Below are 14858 nucleotides of genomic sequence, written 5' to 3' on the forward strand. Positions count from 1 at the left end.
ACAGTGCCGAGGGGACACCCCGCTTAGAAAATTTTCTTCTAATTGAAAAACCTTATTTCTAAAATTTTTATTTTGCTTTGCCCGGGGTGTGAACCCAGGATCCTCGATGTGGTAGGCGGAGCATGCTACCATCACACCACGGCGGTCGCCATATACATACGTAGATATGGGCATTAACCTGGGTCGATTTGTATGGGCGAAAGTTAACCTATATCGCGCCATGGATTTTTCGATAGGATTTGGGCTCAGGAAAAAAGTTCCACTACGCATACCCAAAAAAAAAATAATTTTTGAGCCTGCAAAAAAAATCGATTTTTCGACCAAAATTCTTCTAAATCTCCATAAAAGAAAAATTTTTTTTTTTCAAAAAACTGCATTTACCAATTTTGCATTTGCCAATTGATACGAAAAAATACATAAAAAATGATTTGGAGCCTTGAAAATGAAAAAATACATAAAAATCGTTGAAATTTTGCAGGCTCAAAAATAATTTTTTTGGGTATGCGTAGTGGAACTTTTTTCTCCTGAGCTCAAATCCTATCGAAAAATCGATGGCGCGATATCGGTTAATAAATCGACCCAGTCTAATGTGCATACATATAGTACAAAGCATACATAAGTACAAAGTAGAGAGCGCAGTGAGCGTAAAATTCTCTTTGAAATTTGCTCATGTATTCACTGTTGATCGCTGTTGAAATGATCAGTTGTGTTAAAAAAAAAATCAGTTAGATTGATTAGGAATCTGTCAATCTTACAGAAGTTTGTTAACTTAAGAGCGACAATTTCTCTTCTGTTGAAATGACTAAACTAATTTGTTCCTTTGACAAAGAACTCGGTCGAATTAACCATAATTCGATCAATTTCACCGAATCTCCGTTAAGTCAAGAACAACAGATCCGATTTGTTGAGTTTACTAGCACCATTTCTTTCAGTGTACATAATTCGGCCCATTATGGATTGGAGCAGTTTGTTCTATTTGATATAAATTGTATTGTGTAAAAATTGTAAGAATACTTCTCTATTTACACTGTTCGAACAACGTAATTGAAATCCTTTTGCGTTGAGACAGATTGAAAAATCTGCTCAAGCCTTTTCCCTACAGTCGAGAGGTTTTTGAAAATGTTTGAGGCCTTGAATACTTACCTTTTATCTCAAAACAACCCACCTGCAATGATTGAGCGTTTTTTTAATAATGACCACAGCGAAAGTTATCTATTATTTGTCCATTCATTTATGGCTTTGTTCCATTCAAAAATCGCTTCTCTTGAAAAAAAAAGTCAATTGCATTTTAGATATAGTTTCAGTTTACGATGATCTCCTATCAAAATTGGATAAACGACAAAAATCGAATTTTATTCCATTAGCTGTAAGGACGAATTTGGCACAATTAAGAAAAAATGGAAAGGACCATGCTTGCGACGAATTTTTGTCGAAAATCGATATTGTTTATTGTGAAACATTACAATATGTGAAACTTTGGACATCAGGATTTTTGGGAATTCAGAGTTTTCAAATGGTTGGATTTCAAAACAGATCAAAACTTGCAATATAGTGAAGTAGAACCATGCCTCTTTTATTTGCTTGAAAAAAAAATTGACCATCAATGATTCTTTGCTACATGATCAAATAGTAAATTCGAGAAAATTTTTGGAATCCAAGACCGATGCTCACGATTTTTTTGCACAAAAATCTGCAAGCGCCAAAATGGCTGCGTTTTGTTCAGCTAATAAGGATATTCGGAAGTGCTCAAAATTGCTCAATTTTTTTATTCGATACCATGTCACAATACGAACTGCTAAAGAATTTTCTCCTTAATGAGCTCGCAATGGACAAAACAAAGAAATCGTTTGACTGCTGAAAATGTTGGGCACATCCTTTGAGTGAAGTTTTATTTTTCAGATTTTACATGTCTCGAATTCCAAAAAATTTTAACCCTTCCTGAGAATGCTGAATTTTTGAAAAAAAATCGGCAATTCCCAGAAATATGTCGGGAAGGGCTGACAGAAAAAGAGCAGATTCTTGAAATAAGAAGTAACAAAAAAGAATTATAATTAATTATCTGTAATAAACAACATGTTTGTGCGAATTTTTACATTATTTACAATATTCCCCTACCCTTTATACATTTTTTTGCAGTTGTCTGGGTGCAATTGCCCGTCTTCGACTGCTTTTAGAAGGTTAAACTTGGTCAAACTTTTTACTATTGAAATTTGATTACCTTTTTTGTTGGAAGTGTCCCCGATTCATTACTTGGGAATCTGGTAACCCTATATTAAGTCGATTTCTTGCAGTCGATTTTTGATTCCTTTCCGCGGAATAAAGTTTTAAAACTTGGAACTTCAGAACCCGATGGAAATGCAATATGAGAGAAAATACTGTCGCTATGTAGCTGTGGCGCGTGATTTTTAAAAAACTTGTATGAATTTGAAAATTTTGCTGTCGAGTATTAACTGTCTGATAACTTATGAACCTGAAACATTGAACTTAGCCCTATTGAAAAGTAATACTTAAATAGAATAAAAAATTCTTCCAGATGGGGCAGTGATCGAGGTATTTATAAGCATGCTCAATAGGCCGGGTCGATTTGTGGGGAGGCAAAAAAATCGCCCATTGCTCTATGAAAATCATATTCTAGGGATCAAAATAAGAAACTTTGCCGAAGGAACCATACCTCTAAAACGAATTCTGGTGTCCCCCAATTTGGGTCGAACTTTTGGGTAGGGGCAAATTTTGAAAACTCCCACTTTGACCCATTTAGAGTGCTCCAATCGAGTCCAAATGTATAACCGACCCCCACTAACTTTGGAGGCCCGACCCACCGATGCCAGTGGCACACCCCCTGGAACCCCCTGGGGGTTCACCATACAAACATTTCAAAAAATCGCCGGTTTTGCACTTTACATGAAAAAATCAGCTAAATGGCTATGTTTTTTCTTTATTTTTATTTATTTATTTAAAATAATATTTATTATTTATTTATAATAATATCTATTTTTTCTCTTAAGAAATTTATTTAGTCAGAACATATGTAAATGAAAAAATTAATTTAAGTGACTTATAGAAAGGCAACTAAAAAAAATTTTTTACTTTCAAGTCTGGGCAATTTCGTACGGCTCTCTAATGTCGTCGCCATAATAGCCTCTACATTTTCCGGTATAACCCGTTTGGAAACGCTAGCTAGCAATTGAACATGTCGTTCCGTTCCTTGTATATGTGATGGAATTTTTGGATCATTAAAGGTGGATCATCTTAATTTAAATATTCTTTCAATGTATCGTACGGAATGCTTCGCGTGAATGGTGGTTCAAATACGATATTTATATCATTCAAATTGATCATTTCCGTATAACTTGTGCAATTAAAGTTTATATCTGTTTTTTTATAAACTCGAAGTTCCATTGGCTCGTCAACATCGGTTCGATAGCGTAGAATTTTCTTGATGGCACAGTCGCGCTTTTCTTTGCTATCATAAAACAACATTGATAACAAGATATTTTCCGAATGCGCATAATATGAATTATCTTTAATTACTTGATTGACAATTTTGCGTAAACGAGGTTCTAGAAATCGTGACCAACCAATGAACTTGAAAAATAATGCACTGCCGTACACGACAGAGCTGTAATAGTTGATATTGAAGTACATTGGCACATAACATTTAATTATAAATTCAACCAGAATTCTTATATTTGCATCTGGATTTTCCGTTGTCACATATAATCGCAATAATCTAGCGGACTTGGTGAGCCACCGAGAATGTACAATTTTCCCTGGTTTGATGTTAGCCAGATCCACCGGAACCACGCCGCTAGAAATTGCATGGGCCATGTCGTATAAGTACTTTGAATCGGTGGAAAATTCAATTTTTTCTGGAGCAGGGGGCATATTTTGCAACTCAATTTTCTGGAAGCCGTCCACCACCTGAAAATATATAATAATAAAATAATTAAAAATGGTTGACAATAATTATAATAAATGAGTGATAGCAATAACTTACCGGAAAAGTTTCACAAGTTTCGATTTGACGGCTCAGTTTTCCAGTTGCCGATCTTGGTCCAGTGCTGGTTGATTTATCCAAAGCTTCAAACAAATGCCGAAATGGAAGTTCGTTGAAGTGTAGAAGGCAAACGAACCAATGCAATGGTATTTTTAACAGCAATTCGAATCGTCGTATAATTCCACCGTGTGGGCCAGTGTTTGTTGGCTCACCGTCAGTGCATATTCCAATTAATGCATCCAGTAATATATTTTTATCGTTGAAAAAACCATTTAATTTGGTAGTTTTGTATTCAGCGGTTTCATGTTCCAGTCTTACGTAACCAATCAATTCAGAATTGGGTTCTCTCAAAATAACAAGATGAGGTACTTTTACCATCCTAGTATGATACTTCTCATCAATTTTATCTATCGTTAAAGTATCATCTTTTCTGCCATCGAATGAAAACGCTAACAAATTGGTATCATCTAACCGTTTGCGAAGCATTTCTTGTCTGCATTTCTCTTTTTCTCTGCGAACTTTCGATTTATCCATGATGAGGTTCCCGTGCTTATCTTTAATTTTAAAATCTTGCGAAAGAGCTGTTCCCAATGCTGATGCTACTCTGTCAGGCACACCAAATCTGTCACATACCAAGGCAAAGTTAAAACAATCGTATCTCTCTGTGTATTGTGAACTTATGCTTCTATCCATATCTTCTTGAACCGGTGGCGGTGCGTATGTTGAATCATCGGGATCTTGGTATGTTAGCATTGATGACATAGACGTTGCTCCTTGCTCTTCAGTTTACATCATAAATGAATCCATTGTTAGTCTTCTCTGATTATGTTGATCGTGCATGAACTCTTTGAGGCGTTCGGGAACCCAGCCGCATGCACATGGAGCTGCCTTCAAATCGCATTTACATGTTCCAATGTAAAAAATTGTTTCCAGAGATTTTACATACTCTGTAAATTGTTGGGTGTTGTTTCTTCTCTTGATTTGCTCTTGATAATTTCTAAAGAGAAAAATAAACTCCAAAAAGAAAAAACATAGGCATTTCCCTGATTTTTTCATGTAAAGTGCAAAACCGGCGATTTTTTGAAATGTTTGTATGGTGAACCCCCAGGGGGTTCCAGGGGGTGTGACACTGGCATCGGTGGGTGGGGCCTCCAAAGTTAGTGGGGGTCGGTCATACATTTGGACTCGATTGGAGCACTCTAAATGGGTCAAAGTGGGATTTTTCAAAATTTGCCCCTACCCAAAAGTTCGACCCAAATTGGGGGACACCAGAATTCGTTTTAGAGGTATGGTTCCTTCGGCAAAGTTTCTTATTTTGATCCCTAGAATACGATTTTCACAGAGCAATGAGCGATTTTAAATCGACCCGCCCTAATGCTCAATCTTGGGGCCGATTTTTAATTAACTCTCCAGGTGAGCCAAAGACTTGAAATTAAAAATGTGATTCAATTACAGCTCAAAACATATGCCAAAAAGTTTAAATAAGGGGACACATTATGGCATTAAATAAAGGGAAACATTACGTTAAGTGGCGCCCTGGGCGAGCTATACTGGAATTTCGTACCAAACAGCAGAATCTTAAAGTTTTAAGAAACTACCCACTGAGCTAAAAACTTTCAACCCCACACAGTTCTCGGTGACGTGCGGGTCGAAATAGTTCCATAAATCATACAAGGTTTTAAGTCTTTCGATCGATTTTCATGTAAGCTATGGAACTGAAATTTTAGTTTAGTTTATTCAGTCTAGAAATATGAAACAGTCGGTGACATGCGGGTCGAAATAGTTCCATAAATCATACAAGGTTTTGAGTCTTTCGATCGATTTTCATGTAAGCTATGGAACTGAAATTTTAGTTTAGTTTATTCAGTCTAGAAATATGAAACAAAATTATTACTGGACTTCGAGAAAGACATGTGAAAACATTTTTTAACGTTTAGGTAGAGCATGTTAGTATTACACCAGTCAACTAGATTATCCAGGTCACGCTGCAAAAGGAAAACATCTGAAGGACTATCAATCCTACGAAATATCTTCAGGTCATCAGCATAAAGTAGAAAATTGGAAAACTGAAAGCAAGCACCAATGTCATTGATAAAGAGAACGAACAAAAGCGGCCCCAGGCTACTACCCTGAGGAACCCCAGAAGTTGCCACAAAAGTGTGCGACTTACAATTCTCAATATCAACACAAAGGAATCTATTTTACAGATAAGACTTCAACCAACTCAACAATACCGAGTGGAAACCAATGAACTCCAATTTCTTCAGTAGAAGCTGATGAGACACCTTGTCAAATGCCTTGGAAAAGTCTGTATATATGGTATCCACCTGCGAACCGACTTTAAAGGCTGATTGATATGCAAAAGTCCGAAAAAGATGCCAAATTAGTGACTGTGGAGCGAATAGAAACAAACCCATGTTGGCGCGGATCTATAATGCTCTTAACAACAAAGAAAAGTTTTTCCTTAATAATTATTTCGAAAAGCTTAGAGCAAACTTAAAGCTTAGCAATGGGTCTGTAATTAGAGACATCATTCTTATTTCCAGACTTAAAGATCGGCGTGATTGACGCGGACTTCCACCTGTCAATAAATAAGCCAGAAGATAGAGAAAAATTAAATATGTAGCAAAGATGAGTGCATAAAGTTGAGCTACAATGATTCAGAACAAATGCACAAAGTCCATCAGGATCACATTTTAGCGAAGGCTTTAACATGCACATAGCTTTACTGACAGCCTGCACAGATAATGACAGTGAACCGAAATCTATGCGTTCAAATAAGTATGAGCTAGAGTGGAGGGTATCCTGAATAGTAACTTCATCTTCGAAATTAGATTTGAAAAATTCTGCAAAAAATTCAACAGCGTCATTTAGAGACTGTGAGCAATTGTCATTGTACTTCATGCAAATAGGAATATTGGAAGAACCACGCTTGGACCGAATAAAATTCCAAAATACGTTTGGATTTTCTTTCAACTCCGATTCTACCTTACTCATACACCTTATATAAAAATTTATCAAGAATATTGAACTCCTTCACACTGTTCAAATACTGATCTCTAAGACCAGAATTCGAAGAATCAGCCTTAAAGGCATTAAAGTCAAAAAGGGGAGTTCAGTACCTAAAAGTTCCGCATGGAGGCGCGCGGGTCGAAGGATTTACAAAAATTGTATGGAAATGGACGGGAATCCCTATCAATAAATTTTAACAGACTTGCCACTGAGCTACAAGCTTCACCCTTCACATTTATAAGAAATTGAGAACCTTGCAATCGATTTTTCAGTATCTTCCGGCAAGCTAAAGACTTGAAATTTTAAATGTATTTTTGTGGCCGAAGACAGTACCTATCATAAAAAGTTCTACTATGGGCGCACGAATCGGTGTGGTTAAAAAAACCGTACAAAAAAAAATTTTAAATAACCGGGTCTAAAAAGGAGCTAGATCCAAAAAATTACTTAGTTCAAAATAGTAATCCCGTAAAAGGAAATTTACCCGGTAAATTTTTAACCGTGCCTATAAGTACCGCTTTCATAAAAATAACCAGTTTAATAAAAGTATTGGTTTCATAAAAGTAACCGGCTACACAAAAGTAATCGGTTTTACATAAGTAAACGGTTTCACGAAAGTTTCCCGGCAAATAAAAATCGATTCCCAAAAGATATGCCGGAGAGTCCCAACTGATTAAAATACTGAAGGGTGGATGGATTTTTGCTAAGAAGCTTTACACGTCAGAACAACAACAGAGGGCTTCCAAACTCCTAATGCGGCTCTTCTAAGAAAATATTCTCATAAAGTATTTTGATGTTACAGCACGTGAACCGTTGACCGCCTATAAAAAAGATAATTCAAATAAAATAGACAAGAAGCATGTAAGTGAACACAATTTTTTAAGGGAATTTGGCGGAGTGCTGGAGGGTATTTTGAAGTAGCTTGCTTTTAATAATAAATGAAAAATCATATCGCTGGTGCTGACTTTATTTTATTTGTTCAATTTTATTTTTAAACTCAAAATAGGTTGAACAGGTTCGACATTGGTTAAGTAGTTTAAATTAAATAAAAAATATCCAAAGCAAGAAAACTTAAAACACATAAAAAAAAATTAATAAATAACCTAAAATAGATACTTAAGACGAAAGAAAAGTTACTAAAATATTTAAAATGCTTTCTTTAATGTCGATTTAGGGTTATAAATATAAACTCTGTCAAAAATTATGTATTGCATTGAATAGGATTTTATTTTTCAATACGGTTCTTGCATAGTTATTTAACAACTAGAATTTTGTGAGTGTCAATGTACCAAAGTTGCTTACAAAACTGTAATCATAATTAGATTACTTTAATCGTCCTATTTCTACAAACGGCAAGTACCACTTTCATTTGATGGGTTTACAACTTTTAATCGATTAAAGAAATGATATAATAGTTTAAATGATAGCATGTTTTGATAGGAATTAAAAATTATAAAAAAATGTTGTTATGGAATTCAATTAATGCCGGAATAGGTATTGAGAGTAACACATATCTCGTCAATGAGTTTTGGAATACTCGGTTGGACACAGGAGTCGGCTTTATTATTCATTACGGATCTATTACTCAGTTACGTATTTAAGTGTTTTAGTTCCGATCCGTACGTCTTAAGGATTCTATAACAATCACAAATGATATTATAAAACAAAAAGTGTGTATCATATTGTAACACTGAGTAACTAAAAAATCGTTTTGTTATCTTATCTCTACTAGATAACGTTCAAGTAAAATTTGTTAAAAAAAAATAGCAAATGTGTTATCTTATAAAGTGCATAACAATTTAAAACAATAATATGTATTTTACAATCAAAAGGAACTGATAATGTACAGCTGTTTTAATATATTTACTATTCTATAAATAACAATAAAGCTTAATAAGTGAAAAAATTAAATATACAACCAATCTACATATTCAGTATTAAAGTGATGTGCTTAGTACCTTAACGCTTAAGTTTCACTTTAAACTTCAAAATAAACCAGGACTGGAAGATATATTTTAACATTCACTTTCCAATATATCTTCATCGCCCGTTGTTGAGCTTAGCGTCGCATTATCCAAGTTAAATATATTTATTGCTTGTTTTTGTGCTAAAAAGTTGCGCATTTCAGCAAAGTTATCACGTTCTTTTACAATTTTGTTGCTCCGTTGAAATTCTTCATCAGCTGAATCATTGCTATCGCTATCATCACTTTCTTCTGTGTTATTGTTATCATTTTGATGCACTGAACTCGTTTTTCCAACGTCTCTCCTAACATCTTCATCTTTTGCAAAAAAATCATCTACGTTAATTCCTTTTCTCGCTAAAACTTCGCGTTCTTTCTCGAGCATCACATGACGTATGGGATCGATACGATCCTTTAATTGCTTTAGTACAGGTCGGAATTTTCCTTTCGTTATACGTTTTTCAAAATTTAATATCTCCATGTCATGATCTATATTACGTTGTCCGGCTTCAGCTTCTTTTTGTTCTTGCTCAGCATGCGCTTGTTGCTCATCATACATATAAGCATAGAAATCATCGCGCTTTTCTGCATCATTTTGATTCTTCGAAATTTCGACGCGTAAAAAGCTTTCTGGAAATTCATCACTCGCCACATTGCGATTTTCATTTTCGTTAGCTACCTCTGGTTGATGCTCGTTATCTACTTTACTATTTAAAAATTTATTATAAACCAGCATAAGACGTTGAAAGTCATCAAAGCATACAGATAGGGCACTTTCAATGCCACGCATATTATTTGCGACTTCTAGTAACTGCTTGGTATTGTCTTTATGCTCTGCTTCAGCTTCTGTCAAACGTTGTAATGTTATATCGAGCGCATGACATTCTCCAGCCACAGCTACCATGCAAGCGCTCAATTTGAGTGAAGAATCTTGCAGCACTGCAACAGGACTATTACGATTTTGCATTGCTTTTGTTGCATTTAGCGTTTCTATTTCCAATTGCTTCTTTTTATTAAGTTCGATTGCCAAATTTACAAAGTGATTTTCTTCCTCTTGCACGAGCTGTCGTATAAGACAATCGATTTTAACGAGTTCTGCATTTAGTTCGCTGATTGATGGTTTTGTTGAGATCGTAAGCGCAAGGCGAAGCAGAAATTGTGATTGCACATATGCAAAAATGTTATGAAAGTCCTAAATTATAAAATATTTAAAGTTCAATTCAGCGGGTAAGCAAATATTCGGATCAACGGTTTTAAAATCTGCTTCAGAACGGCGGAAAGAAAAGTGTGGGAACACTTTAATGAAAACCTGGGACGCAAAAATTACGCTCAAAGCTCCGATAAATATTCACACATTTTATGGTTGTTGAGTGCCGTCCAAGGGGACTATTAAATTCTCTGTACAGCATAAGTGTAAGATGTCATTTTGTGACTGGAATCTAGATACAGTTTTTAACATAACTATTATCGCCTTTTATAATATGCCTGAAAAAAGTTCACTTAGAGACTGTGGATTACTACAACAATAGCAACATAACGATTGCTTAAACATAACTTGGTAAAGCTCAATGAAGATTAACAACCACGGAACGATTGCGGTCTGTCTATGGTGGCACACTTTTCAGGCTCTACACATCTGTCAAGGCAAATAATTTTAAACCGGAATTCGCGTGGTCTATTAGAGTTAGACTATAATTAAAATTTTGACCACAAAACTGGAAGCTACGGCAGAACTTCAAAATCCCCCATATCATTACTACATCTAAGAAGTTGGGATTCTCGCCTTCTGAAGCAGTAGTTAAAACCGATTAAATGAAAGCACCCAATTTTATTTGATATCTACATACCTTGATGTGCTTGGGACTATAGTCCGTCACGTTGTTCTTAAAATATTCACATTCCCGTAACTCCTCCATTGGTGAGTAATACTGTGAAAAACGTGCAGGTAATGGATGTTGCATTTCCAATTTGCGTGTCGCATCATATAAAATCTCAGTTACTTCTTTTGCGGATGTGATGCAGTCCCAAGCACGTTCTATTTGTCGTGATCTAAAACAGGTGAAACAAGTTATATTATATATATAGTTTATAATTAGCTGCATAATATTTAACTTACTCAATCAGTTCCTCCTGCTTCATGATGAGTATTTCATTGAAATAGGTCATATTACGGCGTATACAATTACCAAATTCATCAATGGTGCGTATTAAGCTATCCAATTCATTTTCAACAATCTTATTCCGAAAAATAAATATATTTTTAATCATGTAAATAGCGCTAAAACCTGTTGTCAACAACAATGAAGGTAACAAAGTCAAGCGTAACGCTTTCGGTGTGACGAAATGCTCCAATATTGTTGTACCCAATAAAATGCATGTATTTCGTGCTGTAAAGATTTCGCCACTTGATGTTGGTGCAGCTGCTACACATTTATGGTTGTTGTTGGTGCTAACAGCTTTGTTGGATGAATCTGTTTGATCTCTTGCTTGCCGCGATGGCTTAACATGCCGCAAACATTGTTCCAATGCTTCTACATGATCAACAAGTAAACGCTTGGAGTAGAGTATTTTATTTATTAGTTGATCTGTGATTGCCTATAGGAATGAAAAGTTAAAAATAGAGTTCATAAATAGTTTATGGGTCAATGTTATTGTCGTGCCACACTCACGCGCTTTTGCTTCACTTCATCGATGATATGACTGCGAAATTTTGGATGAAAAAATGTTTCCATTGCAGTGGTGCTGCCTCCTGCAGTCGCCATTGTTGCTTTGTTATGCAAACCGCAAATTCTCATTTTTCTATTTGCCTGTTATTTACTTTCTAAATAAGCATAAGTATTTTTGATGGACAATCACAAGATTTGCCGACTGTTTCTTCGGTTTTCTTCACATTAAACTTAGAGATGTGCGCTTAATATAAGTGATAGTCACTTAGTACTTATCGGGTTTTTATTGAACCGATAGTTTTTTGATTTGTTATTTATTTGCCAAGTTTATTTAAAATTATTAAAAGTATTACATTTTCAGCCCAATTCTAAACGAAAATTCTGTGCGAGTTTTCTACCTTCTACCATTCCTCGTATTCTAAATAAAAATTCGTTGTGAGTTTTTTCACTTCTCCCTTTCCTCCTATTCTGAACAATGTTCGAAAAAGCGGAAACCGGTTATGGGAGAAAAGTAGGTATTATGAATGTGAGGGAGAGGGATATTTCTCTGCCATTTCATAGGAGTTTTTTCACTTGTTAAATTAAAGGGAATGCATCAAAATAGTTAAAGGAAATTGGTTATTTTAAGAAAGAACACTTATTTGTACAAATTTGTGCTAAAAGATGTATTTATATTCTACCACAATATTCTCACTTCTAATACAACAACAACCACAATATTCTTTATTTTAAGTTGAAAAGTATATCATAAGCAACGGTAGAGCTCTTGGTATACAAATTTGATGCAGCCATCCAGAAATTGCGCAAGGATTTTTTAATAAGGCTTAAATAGATTTTGGCATATGATGAAGGACGAATTCAACTCAACTTGGCCGCCAGAAAATTGCTTTGCTGAATGAAAGCAGGCAACTCCGGCAGATTTGTGTTATGCGGCCGTCTTCTTCTTATGTTCCGCTGTTGATGTTGCTGTGGAACCAATTCATTACTCATTTCAGTGAATACCACATGAAATGCAATAAATACTGTGCAATGTTTATATTTTATTTCTTAATTTTCAACAAATTTGCAACAATAATTAAACTTTTCAATTTTTTAAACAAAATAAGAAATGTGCAACGAAATTTCAATTGACAAAACAGCTGACTTCGAAAATTCGAAATTCCTATTCCCCAATTATTGTTCTCCCTACGAGAACAGAATTGGAGGAATTTTTCCGCGGGAATAAAAAAATCCGCGAGAACAAAATTCCGCGAGAATATTTAGAATTGGCCTGTTTATGATAAATAATTTTGTTATTCACCCCTATTCTGCATTTCGATTACGTTCCCGTTCTCCGCTCCGCTTTAATCGAAGTTTGGTATTCTGCATTACGACGGAATCATAAAGAGAAGAGGAAGAGCGAATGAATTTTTCGAAATCATCTGTTGGTACGGAATGTGTGAACATTGGAACAAGATAAATTAAAGAAAATTTGTAAAAAACACTGAAAAACGTTTATATTTTATTATCCACCCCATTTTGTACAAAAAAAGCAATAGAATATATTGCCGCAGTGTTATATTTTTTGAGTGAAGTGCTTTCATAATTGTAAGTGTGTTTTTGTCGTTCTTTTGGCCAATTTCCTGCCGTGGCCACCAAGTTTTGTTAAAACGGATTCCTGCACGAATATAGTTGACATTTTCTGAATTTTAAGGATGCTAATTTCATTGCACTGGCCCTAAAATACTTTATAAAAGTTTATTTATTCCTTCCGCAAGGATTGTTTACGTTTTCGCTTCACCTTCCTCTACGCCGGCAGCTTGCTTTGGGCATATAACTGGACCCAACGAACAGACACAAATTATAGCTGTCTATTATAATGGAATCAATAGCCGCGCATATTTGTGGAGTTGGAAAGCAACGCATACGAAATGGCCAGACGAGAATGGAAAGGCAAATATTGCGACATTTGTGTAATCCAATTTGAGATGAGTGACCGAATTGTAAGAAATTGAACTTAAAAGTGGTAAAGTTTAAAGACTTATTCTCTCTTATTATTAACTCTCGACTTAACAAGGATGCTTTCAAGTATGTGTTAGATACTTTTGCGGGGCAAATACGTCCAAGGACTTCGACATCGACATGTTGTTTTTGACCTGGAAACATACAGACCAATTCTAATATTCTCGCGGAATTTTGTTCTCGCGGATTTTTTTATTCCGCTGAAAAATTCCTCCAATTCTGTTCTCCTAGGGAGAACAATAATTGGGGAATAGGAATTTCGAATTTTCGAAGTCAGCTGTTTTGTCAATTGAAATTTCTTTGCACATTTCTTATTTTGTTTGAAAAATTGAAAAGTTTAATTATTGTTGCAAATTTGTTGGAAATTAAGAAATAAAATATAAACAATGCACAGTATTTATTGCATTTCATGTGGTATTCACTGAAATGAGCAATGAATTGGTGCCACAGCAACACCAACAGCGGAACATAAGAAGAAGACGGCCGCATAACACAAATCTGCCGGAGTTGCCTGCTTTCATTCAGCAAAGCAATTTTCTGGCGGCCAAGTTGAGTTGAATTCGTCCTTCATCATATGCCAAAATCTATTTAAGCCTTATTAAAAAATCCTTGCGCAATTTCTGGATAGCTGCATCAAATTTGTATACCAAGAGCTCTACCGTTGCTTATGATATACTTTTCAACTTAAAATAAAGAATATTGTGGTTGTAGTTGTTGTTGTATTAGAAGTGAGAATATTGTGGTAGAATATAAATACATCTTTTAGCACAAATTTGTACAAATAAGTGTTCTTTCTTAAAATAACTAATTTCCTTTAACTATTTTGATGCATTCCCTTTAATTTAACAAGTGAAAAAACTCCTATGAAATGGCAGAGAAATCTCCCTCTCCCTCACATTCCTAATACCTACTTTTCTCCCATAACCGGTTTCCGCTTTTTCGAACATTGTTCAGAATAGGAGGAAAGGGAGAAGTGAAAAAACTCACAAGGAATTTTTATTTAGAATACGAGGAATGGGAGAAGGGAGAAAACTCGCACGGAATTTTCGTTTAGAATTGGGCTGATATAAAAAACAATCATCATCAAGCCTTCTACGTTTCTTAACAAGTTTGACTTACATTTATGTTAAAATTCTGTTATAAATTAATAAAAAAATAAAAAGAAAATATTTTTCCGCCAACTAATTTGCAACTTAGAAAAACGGAACTACGATCGAAATGC

The 14858-nt window shown here is 35.1% G+C and overlaps 1 protein-coding gene across 1 annotated transcript; it reads right to left on the minus strand.

Moving 5' to 3' along the window:
* Positions 1-7959: 7959 nt before the first annotated feature.
* On the minus strand, positions 7960-11873 carry dind (diamond). The gene is made up of 4 exons (XM_067775717.1): positions 11639-11873; positions 11086-11564; positions 10817-11018; positions 7960-10161 (listed from the first exon to the last, which is right to left on the minus strand). Exons 1-4 carry the CDS (start codon positions 11762-11764, stop codon positions 9022-9024), a joined length of 1947 nt encoding a protein of 648 aa, XP_067631818.1. The 5' UTR covers positions 11765-11873; the 3' UTR covers positions 7960-9021.
* Between the last annotated feature and the right edge of the window lie 2985 nt (positions 11874-14858).

This window comes from Eurosta solidaginis, chromosome 1, assembly GCF_040869045.1.
Source record: "Eurosta solidaginis isolate ZX-2024a chromosome 1, ASM4086904v1, whole genome shotgun sequence".
Taxonomy (NCBI): domain Eukaryota; kingdom Metazoa; phylum Arthropoda; class Insecta; order Diptera; family Tephritidae; genus Eurosta; species Eurosta solidaginis.